The sequence below is a fragment of the Trichosurus vulpecula genome, chromosome 3 (genome assembly GCF_011100635.1).
Source record: "Trichosurus vulpecula isolate mTriVul1 chromosome 3, mTriVul1.pri, whole genome shotgun sequence".
Classification (NCBI taxonomy): domain Eukaryota; kingdom Metazoa; phylum Chordata; class Mammalia; order Diprotodontia; family Phalangeridae; genus Trichosurus; species Trichosurus vulpecula.
Window position 1 is genome coordinate 270,248,269 of NC_050575.1, and position 12,495 is coordinate 270,260,763.

General features: G+C 43.2%; 1 protein-coding gene across 1 annotated transcript in view; it reads left to right on the plus strand.

The window, feature by feature from the left end:
* The first annotated feature begins 2,664 nt into the window (after window positions 1-2,664).
* ISM1 (isthmin 1) overlaps window positions 2,665-12,495 on the plus strand; it is a 100,995-nt gene continuing 91,164 nt past the window's right edge. Inside the window, exon 1 of the mRNA XM_036751121.1 lies at window positions 2,665-2,799. Within this exon, the coding sequence (XP_036607016.1) occupies window positions 2,665-2,799 (135 nt within the window). The remainder of the gene's footprint in view (window positions 2,800-12,495) is intronic.

Sequence of the window (12,495 nt, forward strand, 5' to 3'; positions counted from 1 at the left end):
TGGAAGGATATGAGACACTATTGTGGTCCATCCTTTGATCTACCATCTGAACCAAGGCACACTATTGTTTCAGGGTATTCCTCCAGCCAGCCATCTGACAATTATTGACAATTTAGGGTTTTGAGTCTCAAATTTAGATGGCAAAAGACTGCCTGCCTGAGAGTTCCCTCTGCTTGTAAAAATAAAGTAATAATCCCACAAAACTTTACTGAAAAAGAAAAGGGCATCACAGCGATGGCTCTGTAAACACGCTTTTAATCTTTTAATAAGATGCTGATTGAGATTTCGAGATGGTTATGTATCTGGACCTAAAATTACCAGGTAGACTGTGGGAAAAGTTAACTGTTTATTCAGTATTTACAAAATGCCATGCTGATCTAGGAAACTTTTGGAACAGTGAGTACACTTTTTGTCTTAATGCCTCTTCCGATTCAAAGTTCTGAGCTTGCTTTCACAGGCAGGGTAATTAGAATTGTAGATAAACTTCCAGATAAGATGATTTAGGGGTAGGAGGAAAAATTAGAGGTATGGAGATGGAGGTGGGGAGGTAGAAGGTATAGGTGGTTTGGGGGTCGAACTTGGAAAAAAGCCTCAGTAGCCCTGATACGTCTTGGGATCGAGTTGGTAGTCTGCGTAGGGGGCACTATTCCGGCTGCGTAGGGAGTTTTCGAATGGACTAGTACGGGGAGGTGGCCGGGAAGCTGCTGGAGAAAACGACTAGGGGGAGGGGAGGCCTGCAATAGGAAGACGAGGGAAGGGGGGAGTGGGAAGGACAGCAAACCAGCGGAGGGAGAGTGGTATAAAAGCTTTAGACCAGCGTGCGTTCACATCTCTAAAGCCCCAGCGAGGAGGAGGCAGCAGGAGAGCAGTCCGAAGAAAAGGAAGAAAGTAACCAGAAACAACCCCAGTGGCAAGAAAAAAGAGAAGAAAGGCAGGAAGCTGTGTTGAAGAGGTGACAGAGAGTAGGGCGCGCAAGGACCACAGCAGGAACCCGGAGAAGGTCACTGGGCACAGCCTAGTCTCTAAGCTACTTCAGACTACTGCCTCCACCAGCCCTTGGGGACAGAGTTCCTGCATTCCAAGAAAGAACCTACACTGCTGCACTCTTACCGGCATCGCCAGGGAATGAGTGGTCTAGGGAAACCTGGTGGGGTGGGGGTGTCTTCGGCGAAATGAGGTTTAGCTAGAGTAGCTGCTGCTTCGGCTGCCTGCGCTTTCTGCCCCTGGGTACCCAAGATGCGAGCTTCAGAGGCTACAGACCCCACTGGGATCCAGAGGAGAATGAGGAGTCACGAAGCCACCCCACCCGCTCTTGACTGCTGAGTCTGCCCTCCTTCTACTCTCTGGAGTAACAGGAAGCGGAGCTGAACCTCGGGCCGGAGAGAGACTATCCTCCCGGTACCAGTCCCGGAGCAGCTACACCTGCCCTGGCTGGGCTCTCTTCTCAGAGAGAAGCCTTGCCACAGGGATCTAGAAGGAGCGTCGAGACGCGTGGACCAGTGCTAGGGAAAGCGGGTCAGGGCTGCATAATAAGCAAGTGTCCAGACACCTCTAAAAGGCACTTTTACCCTCGGGGGAGGGGTTGGAATTAGACACTCGGTGGTGTGCTCCCCAAGACTCCAACCACTCTTTGCAAATAAAGATTTCCAAAGTAACCCCATCTGCTCACCTCCCTACCCCAGCACACACATACCCTTACCACTGGCACAGAGCTCGGCAGGATTTGAAAGCGTTTAAAGCCCTTGGAGCAGCAGCTGGAGGGAACCCCCCACGAACACTACTACCATCGGTCAAAGTTAATCTCCCTTACGGCTCCCCCCGCTCCAATCATCCTCCAGCGACTAGCTCAGCCCTTCCCTGGAGGTGGATTGAACTCCCCGGGCTAAGCGCTGCCTTTGGCCACCTGGACAGACTTTAGAGTGGCGTGGGTTCCAACGAGAAACTTTCCTCTCATTCCCTCCCCCCTCTCCTGGGTGGGAGGGAAAGGAGACGAGGGAGAGACAGGGGGAGGGAGGTGGTTTGTCGGGTGAGTGGTTTGGGGCGGCGAGGGGGATTGGGGGGGAGTGAAGGTAACTAGTTGCTGAAGCCCTCCTCCTCCTCCTCTTCCTCCTCCTCTCCCCGCCACTGCTGCAGCCGCTGCCACACTCGCAGGGCCCATGTGGACTCGGGGTCTCCAGTGCTTCTGCAAAGTCGCCTCCGCAGCCTGCTGGCCGCAGGGTGGCCACCGTGTCCAGCTCCCCAGCTCGGGCTCTCGGCAGCCCCTCGCCCCCTTCCCCGTCCCCGTCGGGCAGCGCCGGGGTTTTCTCCGCCGGCTTGGACGCCCCCTGCCCCGCAGTGGCTCCGCCGTGGTGTGGCGGCGGCGGCGGCGGATCCTCCTGCTCCTCCACCCCGTCCTCCTCCTCTCCAGCCCCGGCTTCGCCCGCCACCGCCTGCGCCTCTCCTAGCGCAGCGGATCCGGAGCGAGGGGGTCCCGCTGGGGCGGCGCTGGCGGCGGAGGAGGCGGCAGTAGCAGCAGCGGCGGCGGCAGCGGCGGCGGCCGCAGTAGCCCCCGGAGCAGCCCCGGCCCCGGCCCCGGCTCCACCCCCGCCACCTCCTCCGCCCCCGCCGCCGCCGCCTCTGCCACCGCCAGCCCCGCGGGGTCCTAAAGCCGCTCGTCTGAAGAGGATGGTCCGACTGGCTGCGGAGCTGCTGCTGCTTCTAGGACTTTTGCTGCTCACCTTGCACATCACTGTACTGCGGGGTAACGGCGCAGACGGGACGAACGCAGCCCCCAGCAACGCCAGCCAGAGACAACTGCAGGTGAGTGAGTCCCCGGCTAGCCCCCGACCCTGGTGAAGTGCTGGGGGCTGGGGAGGGGGGCGGGAAGGGTGCAGAGGAGCGGCTGCTGTATTGGAGGAGGTACACTGCTCAGAGAAGGGGATGCTTGAGGACTTGGAGGCTGAGGTCCGAGAGAATAGCCAGGGGTGGGGATTGCAGGTTCTTCGGAGGCTGAGCTGGACAAGGTGCCTCGTGCTCTTGGGGGAGAGGGATGATGTTACCCTTAGGGAACTTGCGTCGCTTGCAATTATTCTGGCCTAGGTGAGCAGGTCAGTTGGGCTGGGGCAGGCTGGAGAAGGACCTGTGCTGGAAGGTAGGACGAACCATTACCACGACTAGATTTGTGGGGTGAAATGGACAGAGCTGAATGCCCCGAACCATATAAGTCAGTGGGGAGAGTGCCAAGGTTGTGGATGAGGGCAAGCATGCTAGGTCAGACCGTTTAGGGAGGGAGCATTGGGATGGATAGGGAGGGGTGGAGGAGCAGCATGAGCCCACTGATCGGACCCCGGAAGAGAAGGGCTTAATGGATAGAGGAAACAAGAGCTTGATATTCACAGCTTAGGAGTTTCATCGATTCTACGTTCTCAGCCCTAGGGGAAAGGCAAAACAGAGGGAGAAGGCGACTTTAATTGGGCGGGAGGAGAGAATTCCAAACCTGGGCATGGTGAGCTGGAAGTATGACACGACCCACTGGCTTTCTTGGATACTCGGGTGCCAGCAAAGAACCCGACTGCCACTCTAAGAACACAGTGTGATCGAGTTCTTCACGGATTCTGAAAGCTCTACAAGTTGCCTTACTGCCTGTTGCTTTTCACTCTGGATTTCAGGCCTGGGGAAACTGGCCACTTGGTGAAAGTGCTTGGTTCTGAAGGTAGTATTTAGACTTAAGAACTGGAAGGGACTTTAGAGATTATCTAGCTTAACTTTTCATGTTACAAATACGGACACTAAGGTGGGGGGAGTGATTTGCCCAGGTCACACAGGTAACAGAATCTCAGAATGGCAACTCAGGTCCTCTTGACTCCAAATTCAGTGCACTCCTCCCTTTCCCCGCCTCTAATTGCCCTGGGTATGTGCAAGGTCCACCTTTTCCCATTTTCTGATGGGGGGAAAGATTAAAAAAGTCACTTTTGGCGGTGAGGAAGTTGGGGAGCACCTGTCATCTCAGTCTTACCTGAGCCTGAGCTTCTAGGGCAGAGTCATCCTCTGGGACTCTCTTTGAACTACATAAATTACTTTTCCCAGAGCCTCACCCTTCCAGCAGTTGCATTAATTTGGATTTTCTTCCTCCCCTGACAACGATGGGAATGGGGGTTATGGGTTTGGGAGGGTGGTATTGAATGGAATGAATGCAAGTTCCTGTTTCAAACTAAGTGATTGCATATGTCAAGACTGTTTCTGACATAACTTGCCTCTTTTTTCCTCCTCCTGCCCTTACAATTCCAATAAGCACTTTTTTTCTGGCTAGTTTATGACACTTGACAAATCAGAGCCTTGGATGGAAAGGTATGGGCAATAATAACCAAGAAGTCACTGAGTATTTCTCTTAGGGCTTCCTCTTTTCAGTTGTCCAGGACTAACCCTACAGGTCCTTTCTGGCTTCCAGCTCTCAGGTCACTTGGGGATAGTTAAGATTAAATATTATTCAGATGGGAGGAATCTTCATTGCACCTTAACCTGCCCTCTTCTAAAAGCAGCTTTAATATCTTTCTGTATAAAAAGACATTTTTTAAAGGGAGGATGATCAGTAAGGGTAACTCTACTGATCATCGGTAATATACGAATTATCCTTAAAATCATAAAGGTTTTTTTAATTATTGAAAATATACACTAAACCTAAAAGCCCTTTGGAATTTAGGCATTTCTGAAATTTTAATGACTTCTTTTACCCTAATACCTTTTCATTCTGGTCAACAGTTTCACTGTTCACTGTTCACCTGACATCACAATTCATGTAGTAAAATCTAGGATAATAACATTAATAATAGCTGACATTTATAAAGTTCTTTAAGGTTTTCCAAGGACTTGACCACATTTGATCTTCACAAACAATCCTTGTGAGGTGGGTGTGAATATAATGTAGACAGACTTATAGGCTGAAATATGTCTACTAGTTTAACATTATTGGAACAGTTTTGAATATCTTCAAGATTTCTGGTAATCATATTTTCTACATGATGCTTTCTTTCCTCATAGACTCGGGAAAAGCCATAAAAATGATGTTCTGTGGAAAAGTAAATTTGGCGGGTTTCTTTATGAGGTGTTTGCTATCATTAGAATAACCTTGAGTTTGCCTTCTCTGACAGCCCGGTAACATAATGAGAGAAACAGCTGAGGAAATGAGAAGGGGGGGTGCAGTGTGGATGTTATTCTGAGGGGGGCGTGGGAATTAAAGTGCTACACTAAATGGTAAAAGAGATAGGGGATTTAGGAGGCATGCTTTCCTGAATATCTTGGGTACAAAGGGATTGCTAAAACCAATATATTGAATCTTTTGAGAAGTATTATGACCATGTATTATTATGTTGTGCGCTAAATACATAGACTTCTCCTAAGCAACATGATGAGCTTAACAGCTTTATTCATATTGCCCCTGGTTTTGTCCTTTGTTATAAAAGTTTTATATTCTTCCTGACTGAAATTATATTACAGCAATTTACTTGGCTATCTTACTCTACAAAGGCATGAAAAATAGTGTCAGGCCACATGGAGGGATCCTGACCTAAATAAAGGAATTTATTTGTTGCTTTTATAGCAACAGACAAGATCAAAAAAAATTAAATTCTGAAGTAACAGGTGTATTTTAAAATCTAACTGGAGGCAGACTTGCCCTTCTGACAACCACAAAAAGCAGCATTTGTTAAGCACTTTCTATATACTAGGCACTTGTGGGCAATGGATAAAGTCAAAAGCAAAACTGTCCCTATTCTCAAAGAGCATACATTCTGCTGGGGGCACAGGAGTCAGGGAAGGACAATATGTACATAGCTAGATAGCTAGATAGATAATATATACATATAGTTAAAGTAAATGGGGAATGGGAAGGGAGAACACTTAATAATAGCAGGATCCTATAGGAAGTGGAACTTGATCTGAGCTTTGAATAGAGGTAGGAATTCCAGGAGGCAGAGGTGAGGGGAGAGTATTCTAATCATGGAGGACAGCTTATACAAAGGCATAGGGGCATGGGATGGAATGTTAGGAACTGGGAACTGCAAATAGGCCAGTTGGGCTGGAGTACAGGAAGTATGAAGGATGTTACTATCAGTCAGTAGTGAAATCAGTCTATGGATAGCTTGAAGCCAAATTTTGTAGGGCTTTAAACGTCAAACAGAAGAGTTTGTACTTTGCATTTTTATTATTTCAGTTTCTTATCCATTATTAATAAAATAATGTCAATTACTCCTAGAGAAGTAGGCTCAATGAATCCTCTCTTAGGTATCTTAAAGTTGATTAAAAACCCTACATAATGGCAAGCTAGAAAGCATATACCTACATTTTTTCACTGTTTAAAAAAATAAAAACAAAACTATGGAAGTAGAAGCCAGAAGGAACTATATCAAAGAATCTCTATTTACATAAATGGTAGTAAATTAGCCATCACTTCTAAAGCATACTTCTACATAAGTTCTGTTGTTTTTGGCTATTGAGACTTGCAACTGATCTAACAGTAGTCAAGATTTATTTATACAGTTGCTTAGTTGGTTTATGTGTCATGTGAAGTGTTCTTGTATTCCAGTGTTGTAAGATGTTTAATCGGGTCATTTTTCTACCTTTGACCGAAAGCAAGGAACATTAATCCCATTAACCATTCACCTTTTTAAAAACCAATCATCCTTAGTGGCCTATACTGAGAAAAGAAGATTGAACTTTGAGTAATAGGAGTCATGAGTAATAAGAATAATAAGAACATATATACATACTGCATAGTTATGATTTTTTAATCCTGTGTGTAGCTTCTTTGTACAGTTGTTTATATGTTGCCTCCTCCATTGATACTGTGAGCTCCTTGAGGGCGGGAACTGTCTTACTTTTCTTTGTATAACTTGTACTTAGTGCACAAGGTGCTTAATAGATGTTTTAGAAGGTGCTTAATAAATGTTTATCGACTAACTGTATATTGGTAGGTTAAATGAATTCTGGGGTAGATCTGTAGTATTTCCTTCTTCCTCCAATGCTTGCCACTTATATGACCTAGGTCAAGACTCAATCTCCCTGGGACTAAAGAGTTTCTGAGATCCATTCCAGCTCTCTCTGTGTCACTCTGTCTTGTCTCTGTGTCGCTGTCTTGTCTCTGTGTCGCTGTCTTGTCTCTGTGTCTGTCTTGCTTCTGCCTCTCTCTCTATTTGCGTGTGTGTGTGTGTGTGTGTGTGTGTGTGTGTGTGAAAATCTCTATATTTCTCTGTATCTATGATCCTACGGGGTTATTTTGCCTTATTAAAAAAAATCTTTGCCCCATCTTAAAAAAAATTTTACATTTTGACCTAGAGCAAAGCTTTAAGCTCACTGTCAAAAGCTAAAAGCTACTGATTTTGTTGTTGTTGTTTGGTTTTTGGTTTGGGTCCCCCACCCCAGTTATGCTCTCACTAGGGAGCAGTAAGGATGTTCTGGCCATCACCAAGATTCCGGGTGGTAGCTTCCTACTAACCTTCATTCACATTTATAAATAAACTAAACTTGAGCATATATTTTATAAAAAATCAATACAGAAATCCTTTTTAGAATAACAGTTAAAGCTCTTTACCTCTGCAATTTCACTCCTTATCCTTACCCTTTTAAAAAAAAAAATCCCAGTTGCGTGGTTTTCACAAGAAAGTATAAGCTTCTTTCATTAACTTGCTTAACATTTTGTGGGAAAAAAACCCCTCCTGCCTTTTTAATACTCAATTTCCCAGGCCTAAGACTTGGTCAGCATTAAAATTCCCCCAGCTATTCTCCAAGTCCAAAGTCTTTTCTTTTCCATTCTCTCCCTTTCTCAGGTAACATGTGGAAAAAACTGCCAGGGAGGATGAGAAAGAGGTACCATCTTCATGTCTGTCTCTCTGGCTTCCTGCTCTAAGAGCTGCTTTTCTCTTTTTTTCAAAATAGGAAGACAAAACACTGTCCTTCTGCCTAAGAAGCATAGAACCCCCAATCTCAAGTACCTACTTTTTCACTTTGCTCCCTAGCTATTGAGGAATCCTCTTCCTTCTCTCCTTCAGGTTTGAGGTTGTTTATTTAACTTTCATTTACATGCAATGATGATACCAATTTTCAGGTCTGGTCCGATTTTCCTTAGCAACCCCTTAACAACCTGCTTGTTTTACAAACTGCCTTGGAAAGTTTAAAGGGACCACATACTCTATGACAGAACACTTCAAAAAGAAAATAAGAAAATTTCACTCTGCTCCTAAGCTGAAAAGTGTGGATCTGTTTGTTTCTTCTTGCAAGAATATACCATATTGTCATATTTTTTCATCTTTTTCCCCTCAGCTTGTCAAGGGCATGGGTGTGTACAATCACTAATGAAAAGTACAATATGGACAACTTCTATGGCTTGATGTAACATAGTATTCCAGGGAACTCCCTCCTCTTTGATTTTCACAGAACTTCAATTCAACCAACATTTCTTAAGTGCTTACAAATTTTCCCAAGTTCAGTGGAACAATTTAATTTCTAAGTTGGATTTTTTAGCTTGGAAGCTAAAAGAAATCTTAGTATTATGCCTCACAAATACAACCTTTATCTCTTCTAATTCACACCCAGTGTTTTCAACAACTATCCTTGACAAAAAAATGTTTTTTTTCTTTCTTATACATCTAACTTAAATACTTTATGCTATAAATTAAACTCATTTTGGCTCTTTTTTTTTCTTTCTGTAGTGGGAGGTGGGGGAAAACAGAATACTAGCCTCTCTTGAAGACTTTTCCTTATACACTACCTGAAAATCATAAGTAACCCTTCTACTTTCTCCCAGTTTTTTTCACAGAATCATTATTATATAGGTAGTCCAAATCTTCCCATTTTATAGATTTAAAAAATAACCAGTGGGCTTACTTTACAATCCTTTGATCATCTTTGAGGTTTTTTTTATTTCTGCCTCTCCTTGAAGGGAGATCTTTCATTTGCAAGACCTTGCTCAGTGTTTGAATGCTATATACAGAAAAGGATGATATTAAAATTCCCTCTTCCCGTGACAGCCAAGGATGGTTTTTTCTTATTTACCTCTACTATACTCAATCTCCTAAATGACATAAGCTTGTTTGAGGGAGGGAAAAGGGTGTCAATTTAAAAGTCCTAAACTCATTTTGTATGAAGAGAAAAGGCGAGAGAGGGAGATTCGTTACTTTAAAATCATTAGTTTTTATTTCCCTTCTCATATTTCAGTTTTATCCTTTTTTTTTTTTGTAAATACGCTATAACAGTGAACATGTATGGGATAAAATAGATTCATTTTACTATGATACCTATTAATTCAAGAGGTTAGAGGATGATTCTAATGATTCCCTTCATGATTTTCTCCCACCTGCTTCTCTTCTTCTAACTTAAACTGACCAGTTGTTTTTTGAAATACCTACCAAAAAATGATAAACGTGATGAGATCATCCCCACTGCAATAAAAACAATTCAAGAAACATGCTCTAGTAATGTTAGGTGATTCCATTTATCTTTATGTGTGAAGGATGATACTTGGTAATAGTTGTGCCTCTAGAACTACAAGAGTGGTGAAGTTATAAAATTCTAGGCATAGAAACAATTGGCAGAGTTTCAGCTCAGTCCTTGATGGCTCATCTAAAGCTTTATGTCAGAATTGTAGGTTGCTAGTAACTAGGGTGAAATTAGTGTAATTTAGGTGGAAAGGTACTTCAGGCTATATCTGAGGTGGGGTGTCATAACTCCTACCATGACTGTTATAAAGAGAATCCCCAAATTTCAAGTGTCTGGGGTGATACCTGCAATTTGGGGAGTCTTAATATAGTCCCATTTTAGGAGGTGATGAGTCATTTATCTTTGGAGAAACTGAAATGTGGTCAGTTGTTTTTGGTTGACAGGATGCGTAGTGGTGGGGAGTCCCCATCTGTGAGTGGGAACATTTGCTATTTGCAGAAAGAGACAGCCCAGGGTTCCTTGACAAATATAGCACAGAATCAACTCCCCAAACACAGACTTGTGTGCGTCATTTGTGAACTAGCAAGAAGGAAAAACATGCTAACAGTGTTAACTACTTCTTCCTGGCCTTGGAGACACTTCAGGTATATTCCCTTCCATGCATTCTGTTACTCTAAACCAACTTCCATAGTACTCTTCCTATTGTTGCTAACCCCATATTATCTATCCTGCAGCAGCAGGCAATACCACCCATGAAGGAAAGGACATTGTTGTTCTATAGAGCATATAACAGTTCTATGCTCTTAATATACTTTTTTAATTAAGATTTTTTATTTTTAGTTTACAATACTCGGTTCCACATGTTTTGGGGTTCCAAATTTTCTTTCCCTCCCTCCTCTCCCCTCTCCCCACCAAGATGGCATGGAATCCGATATATCTTTTACATATACCTTTGCATTAAACTTATTTACACAATAGTCAAGTTGTAAAGAAGAATTACGACCGTTGGAATGAATCATGAGAAAAAAGAGACAAAACCAAAAAAAAGAAAAGAAAAAAGAAAGAGAGTAAATAGTTTGCCTCAACCTGCATTCAGACTCCGTAGTTCTTTCTCTGGATGTAGATAGCTCTTTCCATCATGAGTCCTTTGGAGTTGTCTTTGAACCTTATATTGCTGAGAAGAGACAAGTCTACCAAAGTTAGTCATCACAGAAGCAATATGCCTGTGGTTGTGTACAATGTTCTCCTGGTTCTGTTCGCCTCACTCAGAATCATATCATGTAGGTCTTCCAGGTTGTTAGGAAGTCCATATCTTTACCATTTCTTATAGCACAGTAGTATCCCATTACATTCATATACCACAATTTGTTTAGCCATTCCCCAGTTGGTGGGCATCCCCTTGATTTCCAATTCTTTGCTACCACAAAAAGAGCTACTATAAATATTTTCGTACATATGGGTCCCTTTCCCACTTGTATGATCTCTTTGGGTTACTGCCCTAGAAATGGTATTGTTGGGTCAAAGGGTATGCACATTTTTATAGCCCTTTGGGCAATTTGGAACTATTTCCAAATTGCTCTCCAGAATGGCTGGATCTGTTCACAGCTCCACCAACAATGTAACAGTGTTCCAATTTTCCCACATCCTCTCCAGCATTTATCATTTTCCTGTTTTGTCATTTTAGCCGATCTGACAGGAGAGATGTGGTATCTAAGAGTTGTATTGATCTGTATTTCTCTAATCAATAGCAATTTAGAACATTTTTTCATATGACTATAGATACCTTTAATTTCTTCCTCTAAAAACTGCCGGTTCATATGCTTTGACCATTTATCAATTGGAGAATGACTTGTATTCCTATAAATTTGGCTCAGTTCCCTGTATATTTTAGATATGAGGCCTTTATCAGAGACACTAGTTGTAAAGATTTTCTCCCAATTTTCTGCTTCCCTCCTAATTTTTGTTGTATTGGCTTTGTTTATACAAAAACTTTTCAATTTAACATAATCAAAATTATCCATTTGTAATGCTCTTTATCTCTTGGTGGGTCATGAATTCTTCCCTTTCCCATAAATCTGATAGGTAAACTATTCCTTGCTCTCCCAAATTGCTTATAGTATCAACCTTTATTCCTAAATCATGAACCCATTTTGACTTTATTTTGGTATACGGTGTAAAATATTGGTCTATGCCCAGTTTCTGCCATACCATTTTCTAATTTTCTCCCAGTTTTTGTGAAATAGTGAATTCTTAGCCCAGAAGCTGGATTCTTGGGCAGTAGTCAATGACTATAGCAATCTACTCTTTGATAAGCTCTTAATATACTTTTTAAAAAAATGACTACCTGTGACCAAGCCACTGTATCAGCTACGTTGATGTGTTGTGGTTCTTGTTGAGTTTTTTCAATCTTATATGACTCTTCATGACCCCATTTGGGGTTTTCTTGGCAGAGATATTGGAATGGTTTGCCATTTCCTTCTCCAGCTCGTTTTATAGATGAGTAACTAAGACACAAAGGGTTAAGTGACTTGCCCAGGATCGTACAACTAGTACGTATCTGAGGCTGGATTTGAACTGAAGAAGATGAGTCTTCCTGACTCCAGGCCTCGAACTCTATCCACTATGCTGCCTAGCTGCCCTACTTTGAGGTAGGACATTGAACAGCAGCAATGGTGAGCACAACACTGGAGCTTAGTTTAACATAGTTTTAGACATTCTTCCACCCTCATCCTGTGGGAATGGCTTACGTAAGAAATATCCGTGAAGACAACAGATTATTTTATAGTTTCTCACAGTATGATAGAAGGGCTATGACACATAGAGTAAGTAGAACTTGGTTCAAGTCCTGCTAGTTACTCTTTTTAGCCTACAGATCTACTTCAGATCATCTAATTCAACACAACAGGCAGTTGTAAGCATCAGTCAGTTGTGTCAGTTACTGTTCCACAAAATGGAGATACAAAAAGTCCCTCCAGTCTGAAGGAGTTTCCAGTTGACTGGATGGGATAGCAATATGTACACGGAGAAGTAGATACAAAGTAATTTGGAGGAGTTAACTAGCAACTAGGTGGATAACAAAAGGCCTGG